The 15,000-nt window shown below is 41.1% G+C and overlaps 3 protein-coding genes and 1 long non-coding RNA gene across 4 annotated transcripts in view; 3 read left to right on the forward strand and 1 right to left on the reverse strand.

Moving 5' to 3' along the window:
* The window catches only part of mtnr1c (melatonin receptor 1C), a gene marked incomplete at its 5' end in the record, with an annotated part of 6,388 nt that extends 1,638 nt beyond the window's left edge, over positions 1 to 4,750 (forward strand). Inside the window, one exon of the mRNA XM_083531432.1 lies at positions 3,827 to 4,750. Within this exon, the coding sequence (XP_083387558.1) occupies positions 3,827 to 4,701 (875 nt within the window). The 3' untranslated portion in view covers positions 4,702 to 4,750. The remainder of the gene's footprint in view (positions 1 to 3,826) is intronic.
* Positions 4,751 to 7,229: 2,479 nt separating this feature from the next.
* Positions 7,230 to 8,967, forward strand: vma21 (vacuolar ATPase assembly factor VMA21). The gene is made up of 3 exons (XM_083531014.1): positions 7,230 to 7,404; positions 7,962 to 8,071; positions 8,289 to 8,967. The coding sequence occupies exons 1-3, from the start codon at positions 7,352 to 7,354 to the stop codon at positions 8,429 to 8,431; spliced, it is 306 nt and encodes a 101-aa protein (XP_083387140.1). The 5' UTR covers positions 7,230 to 7,351; the 3' UTR covers positions 8,432 to 8,967.
* A 38-nt stretch (positions 8,968 to 9,005) lies between these two features.
* LOC310720451 lies at positions 9,006 to 9,863 on the reverse strand. The gene is made up of 2 exons (XR_014531736.1): positions 9,112 to 9,863; positions 9,006 to 9,053 (listed from the first exon to the last, which is right to left on the reverse strand). It is a non-coding gene; the product is annotated as an uncharacterized lncRNA (long non-coding RNA).
* A 3,602-nt stretch (positions 9,864 to 13,465) lies between these two features.
* Positions 13,466 to 15,000, forward strand: part of npas2 (neuronal PAS domain protein 2) — a 31,708-nt gene continuing 30,173 nt past the window's right edge. Inside the window, exon 1 of the mRNA XM_083530927.1 lies at positions 13,466 to 14,075. The gene's annotated coding sequence lies outside the window, so the exon portion shown is untranslated. The remainder of the gene's footprint in view (positions 14,076 to 15,000) is intronic.

A 15,000-nucleotide genomic window follows, 5' to 3' on the forward strand; every position in this document is an offset into this window, starting at 1 on the left:
TACTACAGTAAAACAAAAAGAGTGGAATGCATTTTAAAATCAATTAATTAAGGACTTGGAGCAAAAACCCAATCCAGCTAAAACCCAGTTCAACACTGAGAAAATCTATTTCAGAAATCAATTCCTCGCTCATCAGGCCACAGTGTGAGGGACAAGCTCTGATATTTGTCAGCCATCTGAGATTTAATGACAGCAGAAGAGCTGAAGATCAAGTTTCTGTCAAATGGCACCTCAAAGGTCAGCAAGGTATCACCATTTAGAAAGGTAGTAGTTTAGTATAATTTATAGTTGATAAATAATATTATTATTATGTCTACACAATAAATTACTGTCCTTATTGAACAAACGTCTAACAAAGGTTTTTCCAAAGCCTGTCTAATCTCAGTGAACCCTTTCCAATCCCAAATTCATTTGACTTAAGTTTCTTCAAGGTCTGAACAACCTTGACAGAGCCTGTTCAGAGAGTTTCAAAAGAGTCTTTCCAGCCTCAGTGCCATCTATCTTGAAGAAGTTTTCCCAAAACTTTAGATCCCAAGGAAGTATTCTGATGTTTGTCTCCAAGACCTCTTTTTTTCTGAGGAAGGTTTTCTCATGTCTATCCAAACCCAAGGACGACTATCCAAGGTCTAATTTGGTTTGGTATGAGTTCAAATCCCAACCACGCCAAGCTACCACTCCTGGGCCCCTGAGCAAGGCCCTTAACCCCGAATCTGCTCAGTTGTATGAATGGGATAAGATGTAAGTCACTCTGGATAAGGGCGTCTAGCAAATGCCATAGATGTAAAAGTAAACTATAAGAAAGAAATCGCTGTCACGAATTCTAAACATGGATGTAATCCTGAATGAAATCTTGATGATAAAGAAAGGTGAAAATCATTTTGTAGAAATAAAGCAACAAAATTGTTCATTTGTACATTTATTTTTCTCCAACAGGTTTAAAGTTACACAGCTCAGAATCAGAAACAGAATTCACCAAAGAGAACGAGCTCATGAACTCATGATACATTTTACCCCACACTTGCTCCATGTCCTCTCTCAGCCTTGTCTTGGTGCTTGTCATTGAGATCGAGGGCACGATACCCATCATTTTCTCTCGCCCAGAGCAGTAAACGAGAGACAACAGTACTTTTTATTATCCGTGTATCCACTCAGGACCCAAAAAAACACAGCGTGCTTTAGATAACAGCATCTGATCAGGAAGCTGCTGCAAACTCATAGTGAAGACAAAGATATTATTGAATATAGAAAACCATTGTGAGGGTGTGGAAAAAGACTCGGGTGAGCTCCAGGCCTGCATTTATTCATTCCATGCTTCGTGTACGAGCTCTGAGGCGTGTGTATCACAATAAGAAGCCATATCTCCCTCTTTCTCACCAGTTACTCACCAGGACTCTAAAAGCACAATAAGACACCTATAAGTAGTCTGTCTGTAAATAATTAGACACAGGTGAGAATCACCAGGCATTACCTGCTGGTCTGAGCTGCCTCCTGTGGACTATATCCTCACTTGCATGGGTTCTTTTTTGACTTTGGGTCTCAGGAAAACCACTATTGTCTCAATTTTTAGAAACACCTGCCATGGCCCAAGTAGAAGCCCAGATACTGTACTACTACCTGTCCAAGTGCACACGTCTCTGTGTTTGCCATGAGTCCTGCTCATCTCCACAATCCAATGATCATAAAAACAGAAGAGCATGTGCATTGTGCGGGTGAAATGATTAAGTCCAGGAGACATGGCTTCCAAACAACTGAACCAAATGGAAAAGGCCACATTCTTATTATATTGACATTTAGGTATCTGATTAAACACGTGAGACATGGGACATACTCAGTAATTTACAATTCTAAAGTCCAAACGAAAAACTGACCCATAAATTAATCTGTGATCAGGTACATAAAAAAAAAAAAAAAATAACACATTAGGAACTTCCCCATGCAACTTGGCAACTGGTGTGTTTCTGGGTGTGTATTAAATTCAATTCAACTCAATGAGATTTTTATTTGTACAGAGCTTTTAACAGTGGACATTGTCTTAAAGCGGTAATAAGAAATGATCTCCATGGGGAGAAGGGTGAATTGTCCAATATCCTTTAAAGTCACAGACCCATCCTTCTCTACAGTTTGGAAAGATTGAGGTGGTATATTTGAAGTGCAGTCTCTTAGGGTCCTAAACCACTCCACCAGACCATTCACCTGCGTGTGGATGCTAAACATTGGTGTTAATCAATTAAAACCATTACATAAGTCATTAGGCGTTTGCAATGTCCATGACATGAACGTAATATTCTGGTTAGTCAGGACTTTTTTGGGGGATCTCAACTAGGGAGATCATGCAGAAGAGGGTGATCAGTGACATTCAAAACATGCTGCACAACACCTAGACATGTAGCCATGTAATTAATAGAAATTTCTATTAAGTGGGATGAATAAAGGTATATATTCTCCTAGCCATATGCCACACCTCACTGAGCCAAATAAATGGGCTATAAAGCACACTATGTTCTCAATGACCATCCTCATTCCTCCTGCCTCCCAAAGCATTTACAGAGAGAGAGAGACACAACAGTCCTCATTCTTATGCATGCATCAATTCAGATCCCTGCGGCCCCCAAATCAACACAGCATGCTTTTTCTGAGTAACAGCATCTGATCAGGAAGCTGCTGGCACCAAAACTCATGGCAAAGACTAGGGTTATTATAGATCCTGGTGTGTGAGAATGTGGAGGGAAAAGTCAGGAGATGGGTGTAATTCCGAACACACCGCAGGCGTATGTATACTCAGTTCGTGATTTAGGTGCACTTGCGAAAACAGCAAAGCTAAAACCCACACAGAAAAGGGGTCTGACCCAAACTTACTGGTTTCCCACCGTGGAGTTCACAATCAGTGAAGCTCTACAAGATATATCTTACACTTATTCATTTCTTATAGAACATTAGATTATCAGGGTTATAATCTGGTTATTACCAGAAACACAAAACGATACCAAAGCTTTCACAGGGAATTGACATTTACTCATTTCTTCCTACCAACCTGTGGATTTCTCACGTTCTTTTGATAGATACGGGTTCTTTAGAACCTTCTGTGAAACAGAAACCCTTGGTTGTTCTTCAAAATCCTTGATAACGCTTTAGCTAATACCATTCATCCATATGGACTTTTTCAATTGTCTAATAATGATGAATATGAGTTGGTATCATAAAGTTTGGAAAAGAGCTCTGTTTACAGGAAACTACATTATTTACACACTATCATCTGCACAGCAATACAGTTTTCCCAGCATTCTTCTGGAATGTGTCCTGAAAATCTTCTTTTCAAAGCGTATCAAGAATTTTGTGCGATTCGTGCTGGATCTCGGCAATGGTGTCAAAACCATGACCTTTGAGCTGCATCTTCTTCTTCGAAAAGAGGGCAACGTCCGCAGGAGCCAAATCTGAGGAGTAGGTGTGGAAGTGAGATCATGTGGATTGTTCTCCGACGATTATCATGCACAAGTTGAGCTCATTGAAGGCCTACATGATCTCTGGTCAACTTCCAGTGATGTTCTTCTGCTTTAGAAGTGCACGTGCCACTCTTATCTTATGCAGAATTTCACATTTGCTCATCATGGCGTGAAATCACAGACGTGGTAACGCACGTGGTCAGAATAGCATCAGTTAGCACCATTAGTCTTGAAACGTTTTAATACCACCTCGTACCTGTAATATAAAATATGTTTCACAAATTCTAGATAAACAAAGAAAAAAAGAAGATTGGGATCCGTCCTTTATTTCCATTTTAATACTTTGACAATACTTAACATTAGATCTTTTCCTTGTTTCTTGCCAGGTAATATCTTTGTGGTGAGCCTTTCTGTGGCTGACCTGGTGGTGGCGCTGTACCCATATCCGCTTGCCCTGCTCGCTATATTCCACGGAGGTTGGACGCTGGATGCGGTGCAGTGCCAGCTGAGCGGCTTTGTTCTGGGCCTTGGTGTCATCGGCTCTGTATTCAACATCACAGCTATCGCCATCAATCGCTACTGCTACATCTTCCACACGCTGCGCTACGAACGCTTCTACACGTGTCGGAACACTTGTCTGTGTGTGAGTCTCACGTGGGTCCTGAGTGCCATAGCAACAGTGCCCAACTTCCTGCTCGGCTCGCTGACCTACGACCACCGGGTTTTCTCCTGCACGTTTACGCAGACCGTCAGCTCTTCGTACACAGCGTCCGTGGTGCTCGTCCACTTCATGATCCCACTAGCCATCGTGTCCTACTGTTACCTGCAAATCTGGATGCTGGTGATCAGGGTCAAAGGTCGCGTGCGGCCCAGACCCTGGGCACGGGCTGCTGACCTGCGCCACTTTCTGACCATGTTCGTGGTGTTCGTGCTTTTTGCTGTGTGCTGGGCACCGCTGAACTTCATCGGCCTGGCTGTGGCGCTGGATCCGGTCAACGTTGCTCCGAAAGTGCCCGAGTGGCTCTATGTGGCCAGCTACTTCCTGGCGTATTTTAACAGCTGCTTGAACGCTGCCGTCTACGGTCTTCTCAACCAAAACTTCCGCCGCGAGTACAAGCAGATCCTCGTCTCACTTTGCGCACCAAGAGCTCTGTTTCCTAATGATTCCCGATGCAACACGGAGGCCATCAGGAGCAAGAAATCCCCTGCCGTGACCAACAACCTGCTGGTGGAGGCTTATTTGCGAGAAGGTGGAGCATAACCCCCTCACCAGGAGTAAGGAGTAGCTTAAATATTAAAAATAGAAAAGAAACTTTGATGCACAACTTAAGTCAGCCACTCAAAATAGTCCCCTTGCACGGAAATACAGTGCTCACAGTGTTCCTGCATCTTCTGGAATGTGTCCTGGAAGTCTTCTTTTCAAAGCCTGTCAAGCACCTTCTGCTCTTTGCGCTGGATTTCCGCAACGATGTCAAAATGGTGACCTTGGAGCTGGATCTTCATCTTCGGAAAGAGGGAGGAGCCCACAGGAGCCATATCTGGCGAGTGCGATCATGTGGATTGTTTTCCGACTATCATCATGAACGAGTTGCCGCATGGTTTCGACATTTTCAGAGGTTCCTGATCTCTTGTCGTCTTCCAGTAATGTTCTTAGACTCTTAAAGCGCGTGTGCTGCTCAAAACTCGAAAACCTCGAAAGATTCGTTGCAGCATCACCGTATGTTAAAGGTCTCAGTGGGAAATTTGCCCAGTTTCATGCATAATCTCATGTTTGCTCTTTGTTCTAACTTGCTGTCCGTTATGAAATCACAGACATGCTCATTTGAAAACGCTGTTTTTGCGTCAGGCACAAAATGATGAGGCATTTTTAGTCGTTGTGGCGACATTTTAAGGAATTCGGAAAAGAAATAAACGGCAGGTGGAATTGACGTGGACCGAAGCGGCTTGCGACTTCTTGGAAATGATTAAAAACTAAAGTGTAAACACACAGATGTTAATAGGTGTTGGACTGTATGTCAATGGAGGGTGTGGTTTGTCTGCACATCTTGATCATGAATGGAGAAGTTAAACTTAGCAGAACCAGAATTACATCTAACCTAACAAACCAATCAAAGGCTAAGGGGCGGGACTACATATCATAAATAGGACAGTATGCATGATGAGGGATATTTAGTATAAAACTGGTGACATGTTGAGGATGGACGCTGATAATTTAGTCACAGACACACAGAAGATCCTCGAGTCACATGTTTAAAACACACACAAATAAAATGTTAGCATACAAAACAACCCGCCAAGCTAATTGGCAGAGCTTATAGCCTTATAGTCTTTATATGGTCTTAGAGCAGCAGAGTTTACACTAAACGTGTTTCCGAGATCCCATGCTAATCCAGATGCAGTTACACCACAAGATTTGAGAATGTTTTCACCTCAGCTTTTTTTTCTCTTCATTTTTGTTCCAAAATATGACGTTTTCTATCATCGTTTCATGTTTCTCTTGAATACTCAACCGCACCACGATGGCTAACATGTGAGCTGTCTGTTGTGGTGTTCCCTCACTATCTGATGCTAATACTGCTAATGCTAACATAAACAGTTAGGTCATGGGACCTACGTGCGCCTCCTCAAGCCACATTGGAGAGAAATGGAGAGTAGGTCTGAAGGAAACTTGGCTTATCGGATAATAAGAAAATGTGTTGATAAAATGTTAAACAAATAATAAAAGTCCCTGAGGCATCTGAATCTCAGGAAACTTGTTCTGAAGACCAGCTGACTTTCGCTCTCGTGAGCAAAAGGATTATAAACTGAGCATTTATTTATATCTCCAGCTTCCTGCACTCGTTCTGTACAAACTGATGTTTTAATAATGTTTTTATATTTACATGATTATGTACATTTTGTAAATAACCTGTATAAAAATGTCATTTTAACCCAAATCAGTGTGGTTTTTAAAAAAATAAGCAGAAATTTAAAATAGTGGAAGATAAAAACAGTATGATTTTATTCATTTATTTATTCAGTTATTAATTATGTTTTCTTTCTTTCTTTCTTTCTTTCTTTCTTTCTTTCTTTCTTTCTTTCTTTCTTTCTTTTTTTAATAATTTTATTTATTCATTTAATTTTAATTTTTTTATTTCCTTCTTTCTTTTTTTTTATCATTTTATTAATTCATTTATTCTTTCTTTCATATGTTCATTAATCGATTAACTGATCCTTTCTTCTTTTTTTCTTACTTCCTTTTTATTCTTTTATTCATTCATGTTTTTTCTTTCTTTTTTATTATTTTATTCATTAGTTCATTCTTTCTTTCATATGTTTATTAATCAATGAATTGATTATTTTTTTCTTTCTTTTTTCTTTTTTATTCATTCATATGTTTTTTCTTTCTTTATGTTTTTTATTCTTTCTTTCTTTCTTTCTTTCTTTCTTTCTTTCTTTCTTTCTTTCTTTCTTTCTTTCTTTCTTTCTTTCTTTCTTTCTTTCTTTCTCTATTTCTTTCTTTCTTTCTTTCTTTCTTCCCTTTTTTCATATATTCTTTAATCCATTCATTAGTCCATTCTTTCTTTCCTTTATCAATTCTTCCTTTTTAACTTATTTTCTTTTATTAATGATTTATTTCTTACTTCTTTCTTTTATTTATGAATAAATTCATTCAGGATCTTTTTCTTTTTTTGGAATGGATATATTTATGGTTATTTAGGGCTAGTCCATCCATCCATCCATCCATACACAGCTTCCGTCTCCCTCTACTGGTAGCATGTAAATATCACACCGTCACATGACTCACGTCGGTGAAGTCATGTGACGAAACCCGGAAGTACTTGTCCTCTCCTTTCAGTAACACTACACTGCGCAGATCCGCGTTAAATCATTTCCTCCTTTATTTTTGCATTTTCTGTATTAAAGTAAAGATGCAGAGTTATGACCAGGCGTCCAGACCCGGCGAATTAACCGACAGCAGGGGGTAAATATACATTCACTATTTATTAATGTATTATTATTATTATTAGCTTAGCATGTTAGCAGCGGTTCTGTGAATCAATAAAGAGCGGATTATTCGGAGGAATAAAGTATTTGATTGAAAGGAAAATGTTATAACCTTTTATTATATTCTCTTGGAGAAAATATTTTGCGTTTAGAGGGGAAATGAGGAAGAAACGTAAGTGGAGGAAACTCCGTGGAGGAAGTTAACACCGTCATGTGCACGCGCCTGATACATACGGGCTTTAATAAAAAAAAAAATACCGATCTAATATTTTATTCAATTCATAAACCTCAATATGGTTCCTCTGGAGGTTCCTCTGGAGGTTCCTCTGGAGGTTCCTCTGGAGGTTCCTCTGGAGGTTCCTCTGGAGGTTCCTCTGGAGGTTCCTCTGGTCCCAAAATGTCCCCTTTCCCTGCACCACCCTGTATAAATATATGTAGTTTCAAACACCAAACTGGTCCTTGGTGTACAAACGTTTGGAACCCCCTGCTGAATGTGTTTCTGGAACGTTCTTATCTCTTCTCTTTCTTCACCAGGAATGATGGATCGTTATTATCCGTCCTGAAGACGTTGCTGTTCTTCACCATCCTGATGGTCACGCTCCCCATCGGCCTCTACTTCGCTTCCAAAAAATACTTATTCGAAGGTTTGTGTTCCTGCGTTACTGCTTCATCTTCTGACACTGGAGACTCCTTCCATAACTATTCCATGAGCAATTAAGAAATTAGTTTGGAATTATTATATATGTATATAAATATTTTCAACGCTTTGACATCTGATTTGGGATGACGTCGAGTATTCGTGGAGCTGTTGCTATGGAAACAATAACCCCTTTCTCTTTTCTCTTGCTCCATCGTTCTCAGGGTCTCTGGGTTACTCGAGCAGCGACAGCTACTTCTACGCTGCCATCTTGGCCGTGGTGGCCGTGCACGTGGTCCTGGCGCTGTTCGTTTACGTGGCCTGGAACGAGGGACCGCGGCAGACGAGGGAAGGAAAGCAGGACTGAGGGAGAGGAAATCGGATTAGGAGAGGTAGAGAGAGAGAGAGAGAGGTTTAAGAAGAAAAAAGAAAGAAAGAGAGAGAGAGAGAGAGAGACGGATGAAACACACAGGAGAGATGTGATGCAGTGAAAAGACGTGTTCTGTACACAAGGTGAGCTCAGAGGTCACCACGGGGCCTGAGGAGTGTGTGTGTGTGTGTGTGTGTGGTAGAACGTTTAAAGGGTTCCTCTGGTGAAAGCCTCGAGGTTCCCAGTAGAACTTAGATTAGGACCGGTTTCAGAAGGTGAATTGTCCAGTAAGTTCCTGTCGTCATTTTTTTTACCCTCATGGGTTTTACATACGAACCTGCTGAAGCGTCCCCCAGAGGAACCAGCCGAGAATCCGTTAATGTTTCTAACTTTGCTTCAGTGTGTGGGGAACCTTCTCATTTCTCAACACGAAATATCAAACACACAGGTTTCTCCTCCGGAACCTTTTGGAACGACGGTGTGTGTGATGCTGAAGTGTTCAGTGGAAATAAACCTCGCAGTAACACACCTGATCTCAGAGTAGCAGCTTTTTCTTTTACACACACACACACACACACACACACACACACTTACACTGATACACACACTGAAACGCAAACTCACATCCTTACAATCTACCATACATACCCTTATACACACTCCGCCCTCAAACGTACACACACACACTTTATCCTACTTCAAAACCAGATGTTTTCCTCCTGTAATTTACTGAACACTTATTTACAAGTCCCCTTCCTTTGTCCCCTTCCTTTGTCCCCTTCCTTTGTCCCCTTCCTTTGTCCCCTTCCTTTGTCCCCTTCCTTTGTCCCCTTCCTGTGTCCCCATCCGGTGTCCCCTTCCTTTGTCCCCTTCCTGTGTCCCCATCCGGTGTCCCCTTCCTGTGACACTTTCTGTTTCTCCTTCGACCTGTGCAGAATGTCATTATAACAACTTTATGTACACACTTTTCGGAGCTCCTGATTCGCAACCGATAAATAAATAAATAACCAAATGAGAGAAAATTCCCACAAAAACAGGATCATTTCCACAAGATTCTATTTAATTAACGACAACCAGCAAGTAACACAATAATTTTATTTATTTGTTTGTTTGTTTTTGCAAATGTCCTTTCAGGGGCTCTGTAGATGTTTGTCCTAAAATAAATCAGTTTTTTATGTGTATTTAATTGAAACATTTAGTGTTTGAAAAAAACACATTAAAGCTGTAACAAAAACCGTTCCAGAAAAGTTCCTTGTATTTATTCTTTAGTCCTGATGTTCCTGACAATACACATTTCCTAATATTATATATATTTAAATATTGATACAGTAAATTTGTGGACACCTGACCTGGTTGCTCTGTGCTTCTTTTTGAACATACGGTTCCATGTTGAGTCCGTTTGCTGTTCTAATACTCTCCACTCTTCAGGGAAGATCTTCCACTAAATCTCTTCAGATTCATTTAGCACAAGGATTTTAGTTGTTTGGTCCTGCTGTAGGTGAGGTGAGGAGGCCTGGTCTTCTCCAGATCTTCATGGAGCTGGCTTTGTGCACCGTTGTCTTACAGATTCGGGTCTCGAAGTTGAAGTGAAGGAAAAAGTTCATGTTACTGCGTTCTGGGGAGGAACCACATATGACTGGAAAAAATACCTAAGAAGTTGGAGAACGTGCAGAGAGAAGAAATGAGTGCTGATAGAAAACGGAGCAGAGAGAAAGAACGAGGGAGGACGGAAAAAGAAAGAAAGTGGTCGGTGTGGAAATTCTGAGCGCATGTCTCGGAATTCAGGTCGGAATTCCGCCGTGTTCTCTGCGTTCCGTCCTTTTCTGCGGGTGTCTGCATTCCATCCACATCACCTCAATGTCTACACACACACACACACAGGATTCCTCATATGGAGCTGGATTCAACACCAAGCTCTTCTCACGTTCGACTTTACCCGTCACGTTATATTTTGTCGCATGTGATTTCGTGTATTTGTTTGTACGACTTCATGCGTTCAAGCGTTTTTGAAATCACGTGATCGCGTATTAATCTCGTAACTGCACGTATTTGTCCTCAAAGTTATCGAAAGAGAAACGGTTGTAACAGCGAGTCATTAAAAAGAGGCGTGGCCTGTGGAAACGCAAGTATCCATTCAGCCAATTAGCAGCGTTTCAGCATTAGAACACGCAACATCATCTAGACACGGGTCAAGAGCTTCGATTAACGTTCACGTCAATTCACAAACGTCGACGACAGCAAGAGAGAACAACCAGAGCAGACAGGGACTCGAATAACTTCTCTGTGCCGCGTACTGAGCTGAAAAGCAGCTTGGGATGTACAGCATGGTGACGTTGTGTAGGATGAGAAGACGCTCACTTGTGTGTCTGCAATTCATGTAGCACTCGGTACCCAGCAATAGGGTGTGCTCCTGAAACAGCATAATCTACTATTTCCTTTGTATGACTCACCCTAACACACACACACACACACACACACACACACACACACACGTGACATAAGTGGACATTGTGTAATGCAGCTTTACTCTCATTTCCTGTGTTTTGTGTGTTTCTGTCACTGCAGCCCCAAAAAATACATCACCATGGAAAGGTCAGGACCACACACACACACACACACACACACACACACACACACACACAAAACAAAACACCTTCATAACATCCTCTGCTTACAAAATCCAGTGTAAACCAGTGGGGTGTATTCAGAGTAGAACAGTTGGATAGTTTATTATGGAGATGGAAACACACACACACAAACACACACACACCATTAATTATTATTATTAACACCCATATCTGAGGCTGAATATCATCAAGAGCTGGAATTAATCTGAATCTAGAAACCTAAGTGTAAATCCAGAATCCAATCCAGCAGTTAAGAATCTGGATTTTAGTCTGATTTAAAAGATGAAGGAAAAATAAAAGACTTGTAAAGTGAATCGGACGGTAAATCTGAATCAGTGGAATGTAAAACAGGCTGAAATTAAAAACCCGGAATAGGTTTGTTCAGATCCAAATCGACATGAAGAATCCGAATTTAGATCTGAATCAGAATTAGAATGTGAAAATTAATATGAAGATGAAGCAGAATCTGATTTTTTAATCTAAAATTATAAACATCTTGAAAGATCTAAAAAAAATAATTAATAATAATCTGGATCTGAACAAGAAATAGTCTGAATCAGGCTACAAAAATACTGAATCTGAATTGGCAGCTGGATCAGGATCGTTTGGATTTGGAATTGTTTTTCAGCATATAAACTGGAATCTCAATTTTACCCCGAATCAGAATTTCAACTGGAACCAGAATAGGAACAGAAATCAAATCCTGAATCCGAATTAAATCCTGATGAATCTTAGAACCGAAATCTGAATTGCTACCTAAATCTAAATCAACGTCTGAACCAAAATCTGTATCAGTTTCTTAAATGATAGCTGAGAAAAGAAATCAGATTCAGGTTCAAATCAGACACAATAAGAAAAATTTACATTTTGAATATGTGTGTTGTTATCTGAATCCGAATCAAAATAAAGAATATGCATTTATATCTGAGTCAGAATTAGAATATGATGATCAAAATGACGAACGAAATAATCTAGATCTGTATCTGAACTTAATTGGGTTTAAAGAAAAACAGAATCTGAATTTGCTGGATCATGTTTGTCTTCAGTATACAAATTAAAACCCAAAACTGTTTTAGAATCTGGATTTTATTTGTAACCTAAATCTGAATCACAATCAAGATTGGAATCCGGATTGGAACTTGAATCTAACTCTAAAAATTAATCAGCATAAAGACAAGAATTTGAGTCAGAATCTGGATCTGAAATGGAATCTAAAATTGGACTTGGAAATGTTTTCAGCATATAAACCAGAATCTGAATTTTACCCCGATTCTGAATATTGGCTCTGAACTGGAACCAGAATATCTAAACCTGAGTCTGAATTCAATGTTGCTGAATCTGGGAACTAGAATCTGAGTTTTTATTCAAATGGCACTTAAGAATCTGAATTCAAATCTGAATGCAACTCGAAATCAGTATCTTAAACAAGAGCAGAGAAAGAAATCAGATACAAGTTTGAAAAAAGGCAAAGAAACAGAAAAAGTAATGAACCAGTTCAAACATAGAATAAATTATTATATTTTTTTTGCAGTGTGAACAAAATTGAATTGTTCTGCCACGCTACAGTGAGTGTCAATAACCGGTTACAGAACCAGAGGTTTTATCTGCTTAACTTCCAGCCCAAGTGACTTAAAACACAACACCCTGCCTGCCATCCACAACAAGTCCAAATAACAGGCTAGCTAAAAATAATGTGTGTGTGTGTGTGTGTGTGTGTGTGTGTGTGTGTGTGTGTGTGTGTGTGTGTGTGTGTTTTACACTGAGACAGAACTGCAGAAGTAACTATTTAACCTCTGTGTGTGTGCGCTAATAAATGTTGTTTGATGCCACTTCCTCATTTGGAACACATCCACTTCCTGTATTTGGATCGTTCCACGGTAACCTCGCGTGATTCACCGGTTAGCGACCATCGCCATGGAGACCAGCCTGTCTTGCTTGCCCTCGAAATCGACATATCCACTGAGAGGACAAGACGAGAGCGGCCTTCTATATTTGCAGGGGCTAATCCAGATTAGCTGTCTTTACACACACACACACACACACACACACACACACACACACACACACACACACACACACACACAGATCTGCACTGCATTAGAACATTGTGAACACACAGTTCTGTCAGTGATGTAACGGGTTTAACCTCGTATGATAATATAATTGGTGTTTGCCTTTTAAGGAAAAGGGGCCGGACTAACAGCCAAGCGAGTGCGGATTGGAAATATATGCCCCGCCCCCTCTATTCTGCATGCGTTTTCTGCATTTAAATGTTGGATTGGATTGGTTCCTATATTTAATGACGCAATAACACCGACCTGTCAATCGACCGAATAGTTGTAACGTTTTTTTTTCTTTCTTTTTCCTTTTTTTATTTGTAAAATAAAGTTTCATTAAAACTCCAGATCGGAGTAGTGATTTCGTTCTCTTCCCACCCACAATTTGTGTGATTGTGATTTTCACTTCTTTATTGTTTAATAGTTTATAATATGTATGCACCGTGAACCTGCTACTGCGCTCGTGATTCGCGTGACGCGATAACGGCGCGCTTGGCTCGCGCACCCGGTTTCCACACAGTGACGCTGTCCGCCATTCTCCGCCGATGACACCCGAGAGCGCGCGCGCGTGTTTCACTCGACCTGGCCTGCGCGCGTGGCCAGTCGTGCGCGCTCCCGTGACTCCGTACCCGGTGAATCGCGGGACACACACACACACAGATATATACACACACACACACATACACACACACACACACACCACTCGGTCTTATTTATTTATTAGATTTTTGCGCGTATGGACGACAGGTGCGCGTGTCTGTGAGCCCCGGGTGCAATTATAAAGAAGAAAAAAAAGAAAAAGAAGAAAAAGTCAACCGTGGAAAGAGAAGTGAAAAAGCCAAGTCGCGCGCAGAAACGGTGCCGGTTATGTAACTTGGAACAGGTCAGACGCTCCGGTGTGTGTGTGAGCGTGTAAGAGTGTGTGTGAGTCCGAGGATCGGCTCGTCTCGAGCACCGGTAAGTATTGCACTGTGAGCGTGTGTGTGTGTGTGTGTGTGTGCGTGCGTGTGTTTTAACGCGCAGCCGTGTTTTCACGTGCGCGAAAAACTACAGTATCTCGTTTTCGCAATGTGCGTGCTTGTGCGTGTGTGCGCGCGCGCGCGCGCGCGTATGTTTGAGAGTTTAATGCTTTTTTAAAAATTGTTTTATTTCTCAAAAGTTTGGGAGCAAATTTGGACATTTATATATATTTATATGACATTTCAAGTAGCACGCGCGCCTTTCTATAATTATTACTTGCTTTAACAATGTTTGTTTGTTTGTTTGTTTGTTTGTTAATCTACTTTCCGTCCGTTTCGTCCCGAGTTCAGTAGATCCTGTAACCATGGCGACTCTGATTAAACACACTTTACTCTAACAGCAGATCATCATCCTCTCCGCCCTGGTGGATCTTGTTTGCTTTTCTCGGTGACCTAAATAGTTTGCAAAGTTTGTAATGAAAAACATCACCGCAGGAGAACACAAACACACACACACACACACACACACACACACACACACACACACACACACACACACACACACACATAAACGTTACACAACACACGACGTCATGCCCCCGAATTGACACCGAATGCTTGCTGGGGTGGGGTGGGGTTGGGTGGGGGGTTGTTATTGGGATTGTTTGGGTTGTTGTGGTGGGGTGGGGGGTGGGCGGTGGAATGGCGTGATGAGAGGGTTCTAAATCTCATGCCTTCATCACACATTTAACCTCGACTAACACGACAGGGAATCGCTCATGACCTCCTTGTGGGGTCAAAGACCTACACGTTGACAACGCATGGGGAGCTGCTCAGAACCCTGGTTCTCCAAAGCAGGTTCTGGGGAACGTCTACAGGAGGACCTACTTAGGGGTCCAAGCTCTAGTAAAAAAAATCAAACT

The sequence above is a fragment of the Silurus aristotelis genome (assembly GCF_946808225.1).
Source record: "Silurus aristotelis genome assembly, chromosome: 26".
Classification (NCBI taxonomy): domain Eukaryota; kingdom Metazoa; phylum Chordata; class Actinopteri; order Siluriformes; family Siluridae; genus Silurus; species Silurus aristotelis.